Below are 18,922 nucleotides of genomic sequence, written 5' to 3'. Positions count from 1 at the left end.
TATTAAAACGTATAAATGCAAAATATTATTTTCTTTACTTTTAACGTATATGATATTATATATCATATATATTATATATATATATATATATATATATATATATATATATATATATATATATATATATATATATATATATATATATATATATATATATATATATAAATTCATTGTCATTCATATTCACATAAATGTGAATGTGTGAGGTTAGAACACCTAGTGTAACATGTGAGAAGTATTCCTAATGAAATTATAACTTAGGTGCAAATGGATTCAATATGGAGGACACTAAGAACTTGTACCATACATGTCCAACAATGTTCATCTTGTTGTTACATCTCACATCAACAACGTTGTTACATCTACATCTCATCTTGTTGAACAACATCTCTGTTGTTACTATCTGTTGTTACATCAATTTTAACAACCTAAAATTGCAGATCGGCCCATGCGAGGCAGTACCTATTTATACTTCGCCGCACTCACATCGTATTATTCTGGTTTAAGCATAGATATGTTAACTCTGTTTTCTATAAACATTTGTGAAAACGCAGGTGGTGTTGAAACACTATACCAGTATTGAAACCAGCGCGTCCTCACAAAGGCTAAAATCCATTCCGTGCACCTGCCAATCCCCCCCCCCCCTACCCTGTCTATAAATGAAAATCGGTTTACACACGACTCAACTGATGACGTCCGATCACTTCCAGAACAAATGCGGGGTTACAGCCCCGCTCCTGTGCCAGGTAAATCCACTACGGGCTCGCCATAGCCCGTGCTACTTGCAACTTTTTGTTCCAAGTAGTTGAATCTAAAACAACAGCAACTGGAACAAGTGCTTCGCTGACTTTTGTTCGAACCACAACGCCATAAAGGCTTCACCCATGCACTACAAATACAAATAATCGCCAACAGTACCTAAACACCTAGCCTAACCAATGCCTAAATATGCACAATATTCTAACATATATGAGAAAATTCCTGTTCTGAATGAACAGAATGTTAAAATTTATGAATGCTTCTCTGAGGTCGATGGAATGAACTTGGTCTGACGACGGGTCGGTTGAAACACTTAACAGTGTTGAAACAAGTGTACTTCAAATTACTACTCCATACCTATGAACAAATGTCCGAAAACAACCTAACTACAGAAATTAATTTGAAAAGAATTACTTTTGTGGGAGAAGTAACTGTTCTCACCTCTCTGACCCCCCCCCCCCCCTATTCTCGTCCAGCTACTTATTTCCCCCCCCTTATCCGGCTCCTTATCTCCTCTTGTTTCTTATATTAAGAACAGAGGAGCAAGAGAGCACGGCATGTCTGGTGGGCCATGTTAGGGGGGACTCTTGTAAACCCATCACTCCCTCCCTCTCACCCACACAATGGATACATTAATATATCTATCCATTCTACAAAACTCATTATAAACTGCTAGTCTCAATAACATTGGCATTGCACTCACCCACGACCATATTTCTATTGCACTCACCCACGACCATATTATCGTTCTTGAAACTAAATTCTTAATAGTAACAAAAACCCCGTTTATATTTCCATTGCCCATTTATAAACCTATATAATGTACAAGAGTAACATCATACATGAAACGACTCGCCAAGGGATTTTAAAACCTAGTTAATCTTACAACACAATCTAACTGTTCTTAATTTAATCCACCCGAGCCTAAAACTGGCTAAACTAGGCTAATACATCCTATACTAACGAGACATGCGGTTTTAACAAACTGAAACTAATTTTGTCGAATCGCCGAGTGGACGATTTGACCATCTCCCTCGTCCAGCGTCCCTCTACACCCGCGGCGTCCCTCTGCACCCGTGGCGTCCCTCTACACCCCACGGCCTCCCTCTACACCCCACGGCCTCCCTCTACACCCCACGGCGTCCCTCTACACCCGCGGCGTCAACTCTACACCCGCGGCGTCCCTCTACACCCGCGGCGTCCCTCTACACCCGCGGCGTCCCTCTACACCCGCGGCGTCCCTCTACACCCGCGGCCGTCCCTCTACACCCCACGGCCTCCCTCTACACCCCACGGCCTCCCTCTACACCCGCGGCGTCCCTCTACACCCGCGGCGTCAACTCTACACCCGCGGCGTCCCTCTACACCCGCGGCGTCAACTCTACACCCGCGGCGTCAACTCTACACCCGCGGCGTCAACTCTACACCCGCGGCGTCCCTCTACACCCGCGGCGTCAACTCTACACCCGCGGCGTCCCTCTACACCCGCGGCGTCCCTCTACACCCGCGGCGTCCCTCTACACCCGCGGCGTCCCTCTACACCCGCGACGTCCCTCTACACCCGCGACGTCCCTCTACACCCACGGCGTCCCTCTACACCCGCGGCGTCCTTCCACACCCGCGGCGTCCCTCTACACCCGTGGCGTCCCTCCACACCCGTGGCGTCCCTCTACACCCACGGCGTCCCTCTACACCCACGGCGTCCCTCTACACCCACGGCACACATCCCCACAAACATTTATAATAAGTTGCGGATATTAAATCCACTTTAGCTATAACTCTTTATATTAAGGAACACTTCGTTATCTAAATATATTACCTAGTCGTTAGAAATAATAATTATACAAAACTGAGAAACGTGAGAGTTTTTCATATAATTTGGTTAAATTGGTCGTTATTAAATTGTCTAACGTGTATTCATAAGTCAAACAATCGTATACACCTGTCAATAATCACTCGTATGTCAACGAGTGATTATTGACATTCATCGCATTTTGACGTATAAATTCCCCCCCCCTGCCCAAGACCGAACACTGAAGTACTAAAAGTGGCAGCGGCTCGCGAAATAGACGTGATGTTCCGTTTTCTGTTTGTGGGTCCTCCGGTGAGGTTAGGTTCGGGCAACTTAGTACAACAGTTTGGTGACGTTGGGGATACTCGGGAGGAATTTTTGAGTATATAGCCGTTAATAAAAACTCTTTTATAGCTGTTAAACACCCGTACAGTGCTGGTCACACACACACACACTCACACAGTGCTGGCAACACACACACACACACACACACACACACACACACACACACACACACACACACACACACACACTTACAGTGCTGTCAACACACACACACACACACACACACACACACACACACACACACACACACACACACACACACACTTACAGTGCTGGCAACACACACTTACAGTGCTATCAACAAACACACTTACAGTGCTATCAACACACACACTTACAGTGCTATCAACACACACACTTACAGTGCTATCAACAAAGACGAGTATATACATCATGTATATCAATAAACATGTATTGATAAATAAATTATCAATACATGTATCAATACATGTATCAATCAATAAACATGTATTGATAAATAAATTATCAATACATGTATCAATACATGTATCAATACATGTATCAATCAATAAACATGTATTGATAAATAAATCACTGTGATTCCCATGACTGTATCCGAGAAAATACTGCTCAAACAATTACAGAAAATATTCCAAGTCCATTAATTCCAGAATTCCCTCTGTAACTTACCGAGGCCATTTAATGGAATTGAATTTGCCTCACCTGACTCCCCCTAGACACACACACACTACCCCTGAACCATGACGAGATAACTGTATATCCACCCGTTGTTCTATTAGACTAGGAAGGCACCAGCTGGTACCCCACCCCGGCCTCCTAATGTTTCCCAACGTCAAGAAAACGGTCAATTTAAAAGTGTCGTCTCCTAACCTACCTGAGGACCCAAAACAGAAAACGGGACAGCACGTCACTTTCGCCAGCCGCTTCCATTTTAAAGTGCGACAGTTTTTGGTCTTATGTAACGCAGACGAGCGAAATGCGACGTTCTTTGTAGGACAGGTTGGATATCACTAAGTTTTATGAGATATCAAGTCTTACACGATACCTGCTCAGGTTTAACATCACATCCTTTCACCTACTAAGTCAATTTTGCAACGGAATCGATCATTCCGTTGAAAAATTAGAGCAACGCAATATGCAATTTTGCATATTTACACCTAACATAACCCACCTATGGAATCCGATGCAATTTTGTTGCATCTGGCTCCATAGGTTAGGTGGGTTAGGTTAAGTGTAGGTGAAGTAAGTGAATAGGTGAAATGTGCGCTACTCTGCGTCATCAATACCCTTTCAACAAATGGAACTTCTGCTCCAGTCCCACGAGCTTACAAGCGTCAAATTTGAAGTGGTTTTTACCTAACCAGTCGTACCAGTCGACTGGTACGACTGTACGACGTACGAGTCGTCGTACGACTCGACGTACCAGTCGACTGGTACGAACCAATCGTACGAACCTGGGGCGAGATTCACGAAAGCACTTACGCAAGCACTAAGGAACGTGTACATCTTTCCTCGGTCTTTGACGGCTTTAGTTACATTTATTAAACAGTTTACAAGCATGAAAACTTCCCAATCAACTGTTGTTATTGTTATAAACAGCCTCCTGGTGCTTCGGAGCTCATTAACTGTTTAATAATTGTAAACAAAGCCGCCAAAGATTGAGAAAAGATGTACAGGTTCGTAAGTGCTTGCGTAACTGCCTTAGTGAATCTGGCCCCTCGACGACGCAACTAACCTATCGAGTCCAATGATCATTAAGGCCCAGGGAAGCGTCAGTATAACGGTGCAAAAAAAAAAGATGGCAATTTTAACGTTGATATTGAACAGCGTCAATAACGCGATGCTTTAACATACATTATAACGTCGCATTTATAACTGCTTCCACAAACACACAACCTGTGTACACAGACCCACAAGACCCAAGGAGCCGGTCGGCCTAGCGGACAGCACGCTGGACTTGTGATCTTGTGGTCCTGGGTTCGATCCCAGGCGCCGGCGAGAAACAATGGGCAGAGTTTCTTTCACCCTATGCCCCTGTTACCTAGCAATAATATAGGTACCTGGGAGTTAGTCAGCTGTCACGGGCTGCTTCCTGGGGGTGGTGGCCTGGTCGAGGACCGGGCCGCGGGGACACTAAAAAGCCCCGAAATCATCTCAAGATAACCTCAAGATATCCCGCTTACTCTGGCGTTAGTATCCGCCGGTATTTAGTTATACAAAAAGCAAACAAAGTACAATGTCATTAAGTTCTTGTTCAACTTTCCCCTACTGTCGCCATACACTTGCGTAAGGTGAAAGTGTAAGTGTGAATACACTTATAACTATGACGTTGATAGGGGTGATGGGGAGGGTACGGGGGAGGGGGGTATAGGATGGGGTATTTTTCATGGGGGGATGGAATTGGAGGGATGGTGGGGGTATAGGGGGAGGGACGGGGGGAATGGGGGGTATGGGGTGTAATGGGGGGTATGGGGTGTAATGGGGGGGGGGCGGGGGCAGGATGTGTGGACCAATGGGTGAAACACATTTGAGGTTTTTGTGCTCATAACACACCTGAATGTCGTCATTCTCATTCAATTATTCAATAACAATAATTCTTTCTTCCAGTCTAAACTTAATTTACCTGAAGGCCATCATCTCTAGTGGCCTCGAGGGGTGCACGAAGCCGGCGGCTTGTCAAAAGTGCGCCCCGTTCTCTCACACACTATCTCCCTGATGTGTGCAACATATGTAACATGAGCAATCATAGCGTGCAACAGTTCCACCACCCCCTACCCCCAGGCCCCTTATTCTCCTCACCATTCAATAACCCATTCAAATACCCCCATCGACAGACAACCTCAACCTCCTACACCAGCAGAATGGACCTCATGGCTGTGGGTGAGAACGGACACAAGAAAGTGAGCTTCAAAGTAATGTAATTTCATCTATATTTCAGTACAACTAAATCAATGAACGTCTCAAAGTTCACAAGAACCCAGATGTAATAGCACTCACAGAAATGAAATTGTCAGTATTCATAATGAATACAATGTTTCCTCGTGAATACTTTACTATAAAGAAAGCGAAGGCAAGCAGAGAAGAAGTATCCCAAACTGAGAAGGATTAGCTTCGAGGAGATGGTTATCCCAGGTTGTGAAGGGTTCAGAAGCTACATAAAAGGCACCAAGACAATGGAAGGACCAAAGACAGTAGTAGTAGTGATAAGTAACCCTCCGATAAATAACAGAAGATCCAGAGATATGATAAACAATATGGCGATTATTACAATAACAGAAAAAGCAACCTTTGTCGCCTGCAGAAATGGATCCCGACTCCTAATCTTGAGAGACTTCAACCATGTAAAGATAGATGGGAAGAACAAAGAACTGAATGTTCTTTGTTCACAGATACACGTAGAACTAAACTGTTGGGAGTGACAACGGTAAACATTTTAAGCCAGTATATCAAGGGACCCAAAATAATGAGAGGTAATAACTAGCCAGCTAAACTTAACTTGATATTGACTGAGCGAGTCAGACATTGCGGAAATCAAATTGGATGCTCCCGTGGAAATGAGAGATCAAAATGTATAGATGTTTGAGTATCTGGTGGAAGTAGGAATACTTAAGGAATACACCAGAAAATAAAAGGCTGGCATACCGAAGGGAAAATTATTTAGAGATGAGAAAATTACTGACGGAAATACCATGGTAATCTGAGTTCTGAAATAAAATATTGAACAAATGACAGACTACATCACACACAAGTGCCAGGAGGGATAATACAAGTTTGTATCGGTTCAAACGAAAAAGAATGAGTTGCAAAGGAGGAACTAATAGTTTAATCTGAGATGTAAAGATGGAAAAGGAAGATAGGATAAGGACATGAAGAAATTATAGGAATAAGAGAATACCTGAAAGCAAAGGAAGATACCAGAGGGCTTGGAATGAGTACCTGAATTTAAGAAGAGAAGCAGAGAAACAGTAAGAAAACAACATAGCCAATAAAGCAAAGACCCTAGCCTAAAGTACTTCAATGACACATCAAGACGAAGACAACAGTGAAAGAGCAAGTGATGAAACTGAAAAAAGAGAAGTATAGACTCACAAACAACAGTCAAGAGGGTTTGTGATGAGTTCAACAAGAGATTCCAGGTCTTCAAAAGTGAGCAAGGAGAATTTGTGGCACCTCTCTCAGTGCCATAACTACACAGGGTTCTGTACTATGATCTATCCGCTTTCTCATATACGTCAATGATATTTAGAGGCAATAGACTTGTTATTCTCAGCGATTGCTGATGAAACAAATTATGAGGATTAGAACAGAGGAAGATAATAACATGATGTCCTGGACAAATTAAATGGTCAAACAAGCGGCTATCTGAGATTAACTGAAATAAATGCAAAGCAAGGAAACTAGGCATAGGGAGCAGAAGGTCAGACACAACTCGAAAAAAGATCTGGGAGTCGATATCACACTGAATGTGTGTCCTGAGGCTCACGTCAAAGGCTATCATCAGCGGCATATTCGAGGCTGGCCAACTTGAGAAATACCTCCAGAAATTTGTGCACAGAATCATTCGGAACCTTGAATATCACATATGTCAGACCAGTCCCCCAAGTATGCGGCTCCATGGTGGGGTCCATCTTGTAAGCAAGCACATGATAAAGTTAGAAAAAGTTCAGAGGTATGTCACAATACTAGTCCCAGAACCGAGAGGTATGAGTTACGAGGAAAAACTACAGGAATTAAACCTCACGTCGCTGAAGACAGAAGACTTAGAAGAGCCATAATTACCACATAAAAAAATTCTCAGGAAAACTGACTGGGTAGATAGAAGGTAGATTATTTAGCACAGTGGTACTCGCACAAGGGGGACACAGGTGAAAACTTTGTACTAAAATGTGCCACAGAGATATTAGACAGTAGTCAGAGTAGTTAACAAATGGAGTGCATTAGGCAGTGATGATGTTGAAGGCTGACTCCATACACAGTTTCAAATGTAGATATGATAGAGCCGAATCGGCTCAGGAACCTGTACACCAGTTGATTGACAGTTGAGAGGCGGGACCATAGAGCCGAAGCTCAACCCCCACAAGCACAACTAGTTGAGTACAGTAATAAGGAAAGAAAGGAAACAAAGACGCAGAGGGTGAGTGGCCCGCCTAGTAAAGTGAAAGTGAAAGGTCGTAGTCCAAAGGGCCCGGGTTCGGTTCCCCGCCGAGGTAGAACAAACGGGCAGTTTCTTTCACCCGATGTCCCTGGGAGTTGGAGAGTCGCTACGGGCTGCATCCTGGGGATGAGTCAGTCAGAAATATATGCAGCAGATATGATAGCAGGAAAATAGGTCAGGAGTCGGTATATTAGACAAGGCAAAATTGTAATTAAATTCTGTCAATAAAGATGTTAATGATAATAATAACTGATGGTTAGAAAGGGTCAAAAGACCTAACAGCTCGACCCTGCAGGCACATATAGTAAGCGAACACACACACACACACACACACACACACACACACACACACACACACACACACACACACACATTCATTAGTTGACTGACAGTTGAGCGGCGGGACCAAAGAGCCAGAGCTCAACCCCCGCAAGCACAACTAGGTACGTGTACACACACAAATATCGGGGCCTCGCCGCTGAGTGGTCAGCGCTTTGGGGGTCGTAGTGCTAATGGCTTAGGTTCGATTCCCGGCGGAGGCGGAAACAAACGGGCAGAGTTTCTCTCACCCTGATTCTCCTGTTCACCTAGCAGTAAATAGGTACTTGGGAGTTAGACAGCTGCAACGGGCTGATTCCTGAGGATGTGTGTGTGTGAGAGAGTGTGAGTGTGAGAGAGAGAGAGAGAGTGTGAGTGTGAGAGAGTGTGAGTGTGAGAGAGTGTGAGTGTGAGAGAGAGAGAGAGAGAGAGAGAGAGAGAGAGAGAGAGAGAGAGAGAGAGAGAGAGAGAGAGAGAGAGAGAGAGAGAGAGAGAGAGAGAGAGAGAGAGAGAGAGTGAGTGTGAGAGTGTGTGTGAGAGTGTGTGTGTGAGAGTGTGTGTGTGTGAGAGTGTGTGTGTGTGTGTGTGTGAGAGTGTGTGTGTGAGTGTGTGTGTGTGTGAGAGTGTGTGTGTGAGTGTGTGTGTGTGTGAGAGTGTGTGTGTGAGAGTGTGTGTGTGTGAGAGTGTGTGTGTGTGAGAGTGTGTGTGTGTGAGAGTGTGTGTGTGTGTGAGAGTGTGTGTGTGAGAGTGTGTGTGAGAGTGTGTGTGTGTGTGAGAGTGTGTGTGTGAGTGTGTGAGAGTGTGTGTGAGAGTGTGTGTGAGAGTGTGTGTGAGAAATATATGTAGTAGGTATAAAAGAAAAATAGATTGGTTAGAAAGGCGGGGTCCAAGAGCTAATAGTTCGATTCTGCAGACACATAGTAAATACATTACACACACACACACACACACACACACACACACACACACACACACACACACACACACGCGCACACACACACACACACACACACACACACACACACACACACACACACACACACACACACACACACACACACACACACACGGAAGTCAACCCAGCAAGGCAGGTAGCCACCATCTTGAGGTTGGAACTTGTTCACAGGCTCGACATTTCATGGTAATTAGACCCAAATTACCCCACCACACATTTTACGTAAAATAGCTTCTTTTTATTCGCTAATTTTAACATTCTGGGGGACTAAAATGGCCAAGAAAATTTAACTGCTTTGTTATATTATGTAAATAATGATGATAATATTATTTTCATAGTAAAACTACACCTGCTTGTGTTTATATCTTTTGTACCAAAGTTAACAATCGGGCAGTTAAGGTGTGGCTACAGCAGTGTTCATTTATGCCTGGTTAGAGATGACGGGTGAGAGAGGGAAGGGTTTTTTTTTTTTTTGGGGGGGGGGAGAGGTTTTTTTTGGGGGGAGAGGTTTTTTGGGGGGAGAGGTTTTTTTTTTTTTGGGGGGGGAGGTTTTTTTTTGGGGGGGGGAGGTTTTTTTTTGGGGGGAGAGGTTTTTTTGGGGGGGAAGGTTTTTTTTGGGGGGAGAGGTTTTTTTTGGGGGGGAAGGTTTTTTTGGGGGGAGAGGTTTTTTTGGGGGGAGAGGTTTTTTTTGGGGGGAGAGGTTTTTTTGGGGGGAGAGGTTTTGGGGGGGAGAGGTTTTTTTTTGGGGGGAGAGGTTTTTTTGGGGGGAGAGGTTTTTTTGGGGGGAGAGGTTTTTTTTGAGGGAGAGGTTTTGGGTGGGGAGAGGTTTTTTTTGGGGGAGAGGTTTTTTTGGGGGGAGAGCCCACTCATTGACCTCTCCTATGTCTTCCCCCCCCCCCCTTTCACACACACTTTAACCCCCCCCCCCCCCCCCACCGCCACTCTGACACTCACCCAAGACAGTTTTGTGGTAAAATTAGATGTAGCTGAAGTAGCAGCTGCAGCAACAGCAGCTGTTGTGAGGAAAGTGAGGGAAGGTGGTGGGGAGGGAGGGAGGGGAGAGGAGAAATGGAACGGTGGGAGGGGAAATGGACATGTGAGAGGGGAAATGGACGTGTGAGAGGGGAAATGGACGTGTGAGAGGGGGAAAATGGACGTGTGAGGGGAAAAATGGACGTGTGAGAGGGGAAAAATTGACGTGTGAGAGGGGAAAATGGGAAGAGGTGGAGAGGCGGGTGTGAAGGAAAGATTCGAGGAGGGAGAGAATTAAGTTGGAGAGGATTAGGGCAAGGGAGACTATGGTTGGGGAAGGGGAGAATGGGGGAAGGCAAGGAAGGTGGTGGCGTAAGGTAATGGTAGGGGAAGGTTTTGTGGTGGGGAAAGTGAGGTCTAGGGTAAGGTTGGGGAAGGAAAAGATAGGGGAAAGACATGGGTAAGGCTTAGGTAAAGGTGTGTGGAGGGGGAGCCGTCTACAGTAAGGGGAGGGTAGGACTGGGGAGGGTACCTGAAAGTATATATATATTGTGGTGGCCACATCCAAGACTTTTACTCCAGTCAGTAGCCCAGTGTGACCACCATCACCACCACCACCTCCTCCGCCATCACCAGCAGCACTACCACCACCAGCACCACCACTATCACCACCACCACCACCAGCACCACCATCACCACCACCATCAGCACCACCACGGCAGGATGGACTGTGTCGCTCGTCTGGTGAGGCTTCCACCTTCAGTACATTACTCCTGCCTGTCCTCACCAACAATTTACGGGCTCACCATAGCCCGTGCTACATGGACACTTGGCTTTCAGTAGCTAAATCTAGATCATCATCACCACCACCAATATACATGCACCAAACACTATGCAAGTCACACATACCTCAGTTACATGTAATCCACGCCAGAGTCCTATACAGCTGATGTATATCATCTTAAATTCACTTACATTCATAAAAAAGCACGGAAACAGCGTCGTAGATATAGGCCTATCCTCACTACTTTTAAAATATAATATAATTTTTTTCCTGGATTATTATTTCCTGGACTAGCAATTATTTGCTAATTGCTTATACCTCCAAAGTATAAAAATTAGCCAATATTACAACAAACTTTGCTTTTGTGACCAGGACTCTACGTGGCATTTTGTAATTTATCTCTTTTCCAAAACATTCCAGAGATTCAGAGCTGAGCAATCTTGAAGTAACTTCTAGAACTTTCTAGTAATATAAATAAATAAGTCGTATAAATACCGAGGCCTTAAGCCCACCTGTTCAGTTTAGTTTCAGCTGTCTAAGTGGAAGTATGACAGGTTCTGTTGGGAGGTCACCAGAGGCCTCAAAATGGCAGCATTCCTGTTGGACCTCCAAGGCAGTTTGACCAAGTTTCCTTGTTGTCTTTCCCTTTGGGAGGGCAGAGGAACCAAGGCGCACTACCACAAGCGGGATTGGCCACAGGGGACCAAGTTCTCTGTTGGGTAGGAACTACGTCAAGTAGGAGCCACTGGTGGAACCCCAGAAGGTGTTGTTGAAGCTCACTAGAAATGGGAAAGTGGTTTGGAGCAGCTTTGTCACTGTGGTTCAGGGCTTCCTTTCAGCCAATCACAAGGCTGAAACTATGTGGAACTGGTTGTGAGACTAGTGAAGAACTAGGGCACAATGGGCTGCTGGATGTCCCTCAAAGTCTTCATCCTTGATACTCGTCTTGATCATTTCAATAACAAGGAAACGTTCTCGAATGAACAAGGCGAGTGTTTTCACCAGGATATGCTGAACTTTGAACGCCGGAACCCAACGACAAGAACACTATCGGAGACCGTTTTGGGACTCGCTCGTCAAAGGGATTTGCAATATTTACAATATAATCGGAAATATCGAAAAACTGGCCTTTTTGTATAAATTTAGTAAAAATACATGTTAACTTTGATTTACATGTCATATCTGAGTGAACGAAAAGTCGAAAATTCGCTCTCTTTGTATTGAAAATAGGCAAGTTAAAATATATGGCTATCCTGGCCACAAAAATGCAAAGTTTTAGGGTAAATAATAGCTATGGTCTAGACTTTTTAGACATATACATTTAAAACTAAGAGATCAGCCGGGTTGTGAAGGCTGGCAGAGTACAGAGTAAAGAAAAACTAGAATAGAGACCTGCTCACAACATATATGATACTTGGGCCACGGTAACAAAGACAGGGAGAGAGTGGTGTGGGAATTAAGAGATCGAGAGGACACACAAATTAAATATTCCATTTGAGCAAGATATACGCAAGTAACAATGAATGTTGCAATATGTATACAAGGAAGGTGTGGAGGCGAATTTGGATTTAAGGATAATATAATATAGGGATAGTTATTTTTTCTACCACACACGTGGCCATACAATGCTAAACAACACATATACATTTTCTTCTGTCCTATATTGACAAGGTTACAGCTCTATTAGACAACATACTTCAGCGAGTTATTGAGCACTTTACTACAGATGACTGAAGAGCGTTAACAATGCTTACCCACAGAGACACACACACACACACATCTTAGTAGTTTCAAAGCATTATATGACAAAGAGTGCTGGGAAGACGGGACACCACGAGCGTAGCTCTCATCCTGTAACTACACTTAGGTAATCCTGTAACTACACACTTCCTACATAGAGGGGTTAGAGATCAGTCAGGCAACATATAGTGTAATGGGTTACTGAGCAGTTTAGAGGAGTCATCACAGAGGACGCCTGAGAGCCACGAGGCGCGTCAACCCACCGTGCGGTGTTGGGGCGTCTTACTCTACCGCCCACCTGCCAGTGTCTCCACCTGTTCCCCTTATACAACTTTCACCTGAAATTCACAGGTAAATTTACTGGCTTGTTGAGCAGGATTCACCAAGCTGGAACAGCCTCAGATGATGAGGGGGGATAGGAGGGAGAGATATAACAGGAGGGGGTGAGGAATTGGAATTGTTATTTTATGGAAGGGGGAGGGAAATTAGGCAAAACGAGATCATTAATGTTGACCTATAATTTGCCTCCTGATACAAGGCCTCACCCATACCCCATTCCTCAGACAGTAGCGGCGGCCGCGACAGTGCTCCTCTTCACTTCCCCCATCACCAACGCAGAAGAATTCATGCCAGTGGTTCTTCCCCCCGTCTATACCGCCGGGCGGCCACCACCTACACCCATCAAACACCCGTCATTCCTCCCACTGATCCCCCCTCCACCTCCTCTTCCTCCTACGCCGCCCCTTCCATCACACCAAAGCCGTCCTCCACCCATCTATCTCTCTACGCTGGAGCCCTTATTTCGTCCTGACAAGACAGACTTCCTTACTCCCTACACGCCTCCCACGACCATAGGCCCTCACGGCCACACTCACACACCCACGATTGTCACTACCTTCAAGCCTCCAGTGACCCACCAGGCTCCAATAACCCCCACGCCAACAACAGCCCACAGACCTCCAACATCTCCCAAGCCTCCAACAGCCCACAAGCCCCCAACAGCCCACCGACCTCCAGCAGCCCACAAGCCCCCAACAGCCCACCGACCTCCAGCAGCCCACAAGCCCCCAACAGCCCACCGACCTCCAGCAGCCCACAAGCCCCCAACAGCCCACCGACCTCCAACAGCCCACAAGCCCCCAACAGCCCACCAACCTCCAACAGCCCACAAGCCCCCAACAGCCCACCGACCTCCAACAGCCCACAAGCCCCCAACAGCCCACCGACCTCCAACAGCCAACAAGCCCCCAACAGCCCACCGACCTCCAACAGCCCACAAGCCCCCAACAGCCCACCGACCTCCAACAGCCCACAAGCCCCCAACAGCCCACCGACCTCCAACAGCCCATAAAGCTCCAACAACCCACCGGCCACCACCATTCCAACGGCCCCCAACAGCCCACAAGCCCCCAACAGCCCAACGGCCACCATCGGGCTACGCAGCGGCCGACACCACACCTCACCACAACAACGAGGTATGGAACAACGACTGGTCCAAGAAACTATAATGACGACCGGACAGCTAACAGACCTGACCGAAACATTTGTGACTGAACTAAACAGTGGCTATAAACGGCTACGATATCTGGGGCTACACACTTTACAGTGGTTTAAGTAGTCACTACCAGACGCCTGGTAGTATGATATCTGACGCCAAACACTTAAGACAGAGTTAAGTAATCACTTTCCTTTACCCGACTCGTTAATAGTACCTAACATCAGATGTAGCCAGCTAATATGTGCCTAATTAATCGTTAGTTTTGCTGTATAAAAACTTGTAATTTATTGATTTATGATTTATTGACTGGACCAACTATTAAAAAAAGTTATAATGACAATTACTTGACATTTTTTGCAACCTTCCGTCAGACCAGGAACTGGTGAGACCTTATGGATGTGTAAACTGAAGTTTATATACCTGCTACACCTCTCAGATTACATACAACACCTGCCAAAGTTTACCTCGTACACCAGGTAAAGTTTATAAAGTTCACTACCTGCCAAAGTTTGATTATCATATACACACGTTTACGCAATACACATCCCTAAATTTGTATACTTACTACGCATACCAAAGTTTGTATACTTACTACATATGCCTAATGTTGTATACCTACTTCAACCACTAAAACTTTGTATACGCTTAACCTCCGCACCTCCAATAACCTGACTGTTGGACTATGTATTATGATGAATACAGAAATGTATTACCGTTCATTGATGATATACATAATTATTTCCACATACAAACTTGTGATACTTTAGTACTAAAGGGTTGACGAGCTCGTAACACGAGCACTGACTGTGGTGATGGTGTATTTAGCGACTTTATTGATGTCATTACTAACATACGCTACCACCATCAATGCTCATGACATCACTGCTCATGACACCACCACTGCTCATGACACCACCACTGCTCATGACACCACCACTGCTCACGACACCACCACTGCTCACGACACCACCACTGCTCACGACACCACCACTGCTCATGCCACCACCACTGCTCATGACACCACCACTGCTCATGACACCACCACTGCTCATGACACCACCACTGCTCATGACACTCGCAATGACTCCCTTTCCCTCCATCCCCCGTAACTCCCTTTTCCTTGTTCCCTCCCAGTCACTAACTGTCTTGCCATCACTACCCCCCCCCTCCCTTCTCCCCCTCCCCCCCCCCTCCCTTCTCCCCCTCCCCTCCACTCACTATAGCTCCCTATCACTCCTTTGCCACTTGGACTGGACGGTAGAGCGACAGTCTCGCGTCATGCAGGTCGGCGTTCTATCCCCGACCGTCCAAGTGGTTGGGCACCATTCCTTTTCCCCCGTCCCATCCCAAATCCTTATCCTGACCCCCTTCCCAGTGCTATATAGTCGTAATGGCTTGGCGCTTTCCCCCCTGATAATTCCCTCCCTCCCTCTCCCTCACTCGAGGGAGACGCGAGCACCAACATTAACTCGACGTACGCCTTCCCCCCCAGCAGGAGGGCAAGCGGTACTCCTTCAAGTACGACGTGAAGGGCGTCGCCAGCAGCTTCTCCCATTCGGAGTCGCACGACGGACGCACAGCTACTGGGGCCTTCAGTCTCCGTCTGCCGGGCGGCCACCACACCCTCACCTACGTCGCTGGGTGATCCCACACATCCTCACCCACGTGATGGGTGACCCCCCACATTCTCACCCACGTGCAGGGTGACCACTGACACTCACCCACGTGCTGGGTGACTCCTCACACCCTCACCCACGTGCTGGGTGACCACAGACACTCACCCACGTGCTGGGTGACTCCACACATCCTCACCCACGTGCTGGGTGACCACAGACACTCACCCACGTGCTGGGTGACCCCACTCACCCTCACCCACCTCGCTGGATGACCAGAGCACTCCGTACTGTTGACTTACCTGCTTGATGGAGTTCTGGGAGTTCTTCTACTCCCCAAGCCCGGCCTGAGGCCAGGCTTGGCTTGCCACAACGTGCAAAAAAGTAACTAACCAGAAGAGTAGGACGCCCCCAACCTAACCTAACCTACCGAAGCATAGAAAACGGGGATATATTCGTGGTCAGTTACACTTCATAATACATTGTAATTTGTACGTTGGAGCCCCCATAACGTTCAAAATGCGACGCATGAGTTGAGAGGAAGTGTGCCTGGCCCTAATCGTGTACAAGAAACAGCTCGGTATAAATGCATCGTTAAAACATATAAAGCAACGTAATTTTGACGTTTATTTAGGCATCGGCCTCGATGGGTTAGGTGGGTTGCTTGGGTTCGCAAGTTTGTTGTTAAGGCGAAACAGTTGTAATTGTTACGGAGTGGAAACTACAGAGAGCGGACTGAACTGCAAGAGTTAGATTTCCATTCCAGAAGTTTAGGCTGCTGGCATAATATTAATGTATATAAATTAAATAAACATATCAATTATATATACATATAAATTAAATGTACATCTTCATTCTATGTTTAAGGACCAAATTCTGGTTTACTAGTCACAACTAGTAAGATAACTAGTTAAGTTACTTAACTAGTCACAACTAGATCAGTTTTGTAAGATAACACTTATAAATAAATGGGTCTGAGCCATAAGTCTGAGTATGTACTATCATATCTTACTAAGTCTGAATGGGTACTATCACACCTCACCATACATACTGGACAAACAAAATTATATGTATATTTAACCCTGACCATGGAACACGAGTGTATTCACCTAGTTGTGTTTGCGGGGGTCGAGATTTGCTCTTTCGGCCCGCCTCTCAACTGTCAATCAACTGTTTACTAAATACTTTTTTTTTCTACACCACACACACCAGGAAGCAGCCCGTGACAGCTGACTAACTCCCAGGTACCTATTTACTGCTAGGTAACAGGGGCATTCAGGGTGAAAGAAACTTTGCCCATTTGTTTCTGACTGGTGTGGGAATCGAACCCGCGCCACAGAATTACGAGTACTGCGCGCTATCCACCAGGCCCCCACGCCTGCTCTGTGCGTGTGCGTGCGTGCGCGTGCGTGCGTGTGTGTGTGTGCGTGTGCGTGCGTGTGCGTGCGTGCGCGTGCGTGCGTGTGTGTGTACTCACCTAGTTGTACTCACCTAGTTGTGTTTGCGGGGGTTGAGCTCTGGCTCTTTGGTCCCGCCTCTCAACCGTCAATCAACAGGTGTACAGATTCCTGAGCCTATCGGGCTCTGTCATATCTACACTTGAAACTGTGTATGGAGTGAGCCTCCACCACATCACCCCATGTGTGTGTGTGTGTGTGTGTGTTTACTAGTTGTGTTTTTACGGGGGTTGAGCTTTGCTCTTTCGGCCCGCCTCTCAACTGTCAATCAACTGTTTACTAACTACTTTTTCTTTTTTTTCTTTTTTTTTTCCACACCACACACACACCCCAGGAAGCAGCCCGTGACAGCTGACTAACTCCCAGGTACCTATTTACTGCTAGGTAACAGGGGCACTTAGGGTGAAAGAAACTTTGCCCATTTGTTTCTGCCTCGTGCGGGAATTGAACCCGCGCCACAGAATTACGAGTCCTGCGCGCTATCCACCAGGCTACGAGGCCCCCACGCTACGGGGGGGGGGGCTACGAGGTGTGTGTGTGTGTGTGTGTGTGTGTGTGTGTGTGTGTGTGTGTGTGTGTGTGTGTGTGTGTGTGTGTGTGTGTGTGTGTGTGTGTGTGTGTGCGCGCGCGCGCGCGCTGGTTAAGCCTTGTATACATAAATTGTCAAATCTCTCTGCAGAAAAAGAGTTAATAAATCTCTGCCTCATCTTAAGATATGAATACTGAACAAAAAATATGGTTAGATCCTCGGTTATAATTTGACTCTCAAGCAAGAGCAGCCGTTAAGATATAAATGCCATTTTAACATGCATCAGAATGCGAGCAGCGGCATCAAACAGCGTGGTTGACCAGACTACCAACCAAGTAGTCTGGGGGAGAGAGAGACAGACAGGGGACCAGGCACCCGCGACACTGACTCTCAGAACTACCTCAAGGTAACCTCAAATTATGCGTATGTAAAGAGGCAAGACATAAGATGGAAAACAGTCACAGAAATAGGCAGACTTCAGACATGCTGGTAAAGGCTGCAACTTTGCATGGCAAAGGTAAAGGAGGCAACTTTGCATGGCAAAGGTAAAGGAGGCAACTTTGCATGGCAAAGGTAAAGGAGGCAACTTTGCATGGCAAAGGTAAAGGAGGCAACTTTGCATGGCAAAGGTAAAGCTACAGCTTTGTAACAACAACACATAAGGCACAGATCGAACCCCACACTGCATTCATTCCCATTGAACGTGAGAGGAATGACTGCATTCATTCCCAGTGAACGTGAGAGGAATGACTGCATTCATTCCCATTGAACGTGAGAGGAATGACTGCATTCATTCCCAGTGAACGTGAGAGGAATGACTGCATTCATTCCCAGTGAACGTGAGAGGAATGACTGCATTCATTCCCAGTGAACGTGAGAGGAATGACTGCATTCATTCCCAGTGAACGTGAGAGGAATGACTGCATTCATTCCCAGTGAACGTGAGAGGAATGACTGCATTCATTCCCAGTGAACGTGAGAGGAATGACTGCATTCATTCCCAGTGAACGTGAGAGGAATGAC

The 18,922-nt window shown here is 46.1% G+C and overlaps 1 protein-coding gene across 1 annotated transcript; it reads left to right on the top strand.

Moving 5' to 3' along the window:
* The first annotated feature begins 13,308 nt into the window (after window positions 1-13,308).
* LOC138373187 (uncharacterized) lies at window positions 13,309-15,945 on the top strand. The gene is made up of 2 exons (XM_069339216.1): window positions 13,309-14,277; window positions 15,793-15,945. The coding sequence occupies exons 1-2, from the start codon at window positions 13,309-13,311 to the stop codon at window positions 15,943-15,945; spliced, it is 1,122 nt and encodes a 373-aa protein (XP_069195317.1).
* Window positions 15,946-18,922: the final 2,977 nt, after the last annotated feature.

The sequence above is a fragment of the Procambarus clarkii genome, chromosome 41 (genome assembly GCF_040958095.1).
Source record: "Procambarus clarkii isolate CNS0578487 chromosome 41, FALCON_Pclarkii_2.0, whole genome shotgun sequence".
Lineage (NCBI taxonomy): Eukaryota > Metazoa > Arthropoda > Malacostraca > Decapoda > Cambaridae > Procambarus > Procambarus clarkii.
The sequence above is the reverse complement of the archived record's forward strand: the minus strand, read 5'-3'. Positions and strand labels throughout refer to the sequence as shown.

Coding starts and splice junctions, on each gene's coding strand:
- LOC138373187 (XM_069339216.1), top strand. CDS start 13,309: ATGTTGACCTATAATTTGCCTCCTGATACAAGGCCTCACCCATACCCC. Junction 14,278..15,792: donor CACCTCACCACAACAACGAG/GTATGGAACAAC, acceptor CTTCCCCCCCAG/CAGGAGGGCAAGCGGTACTC.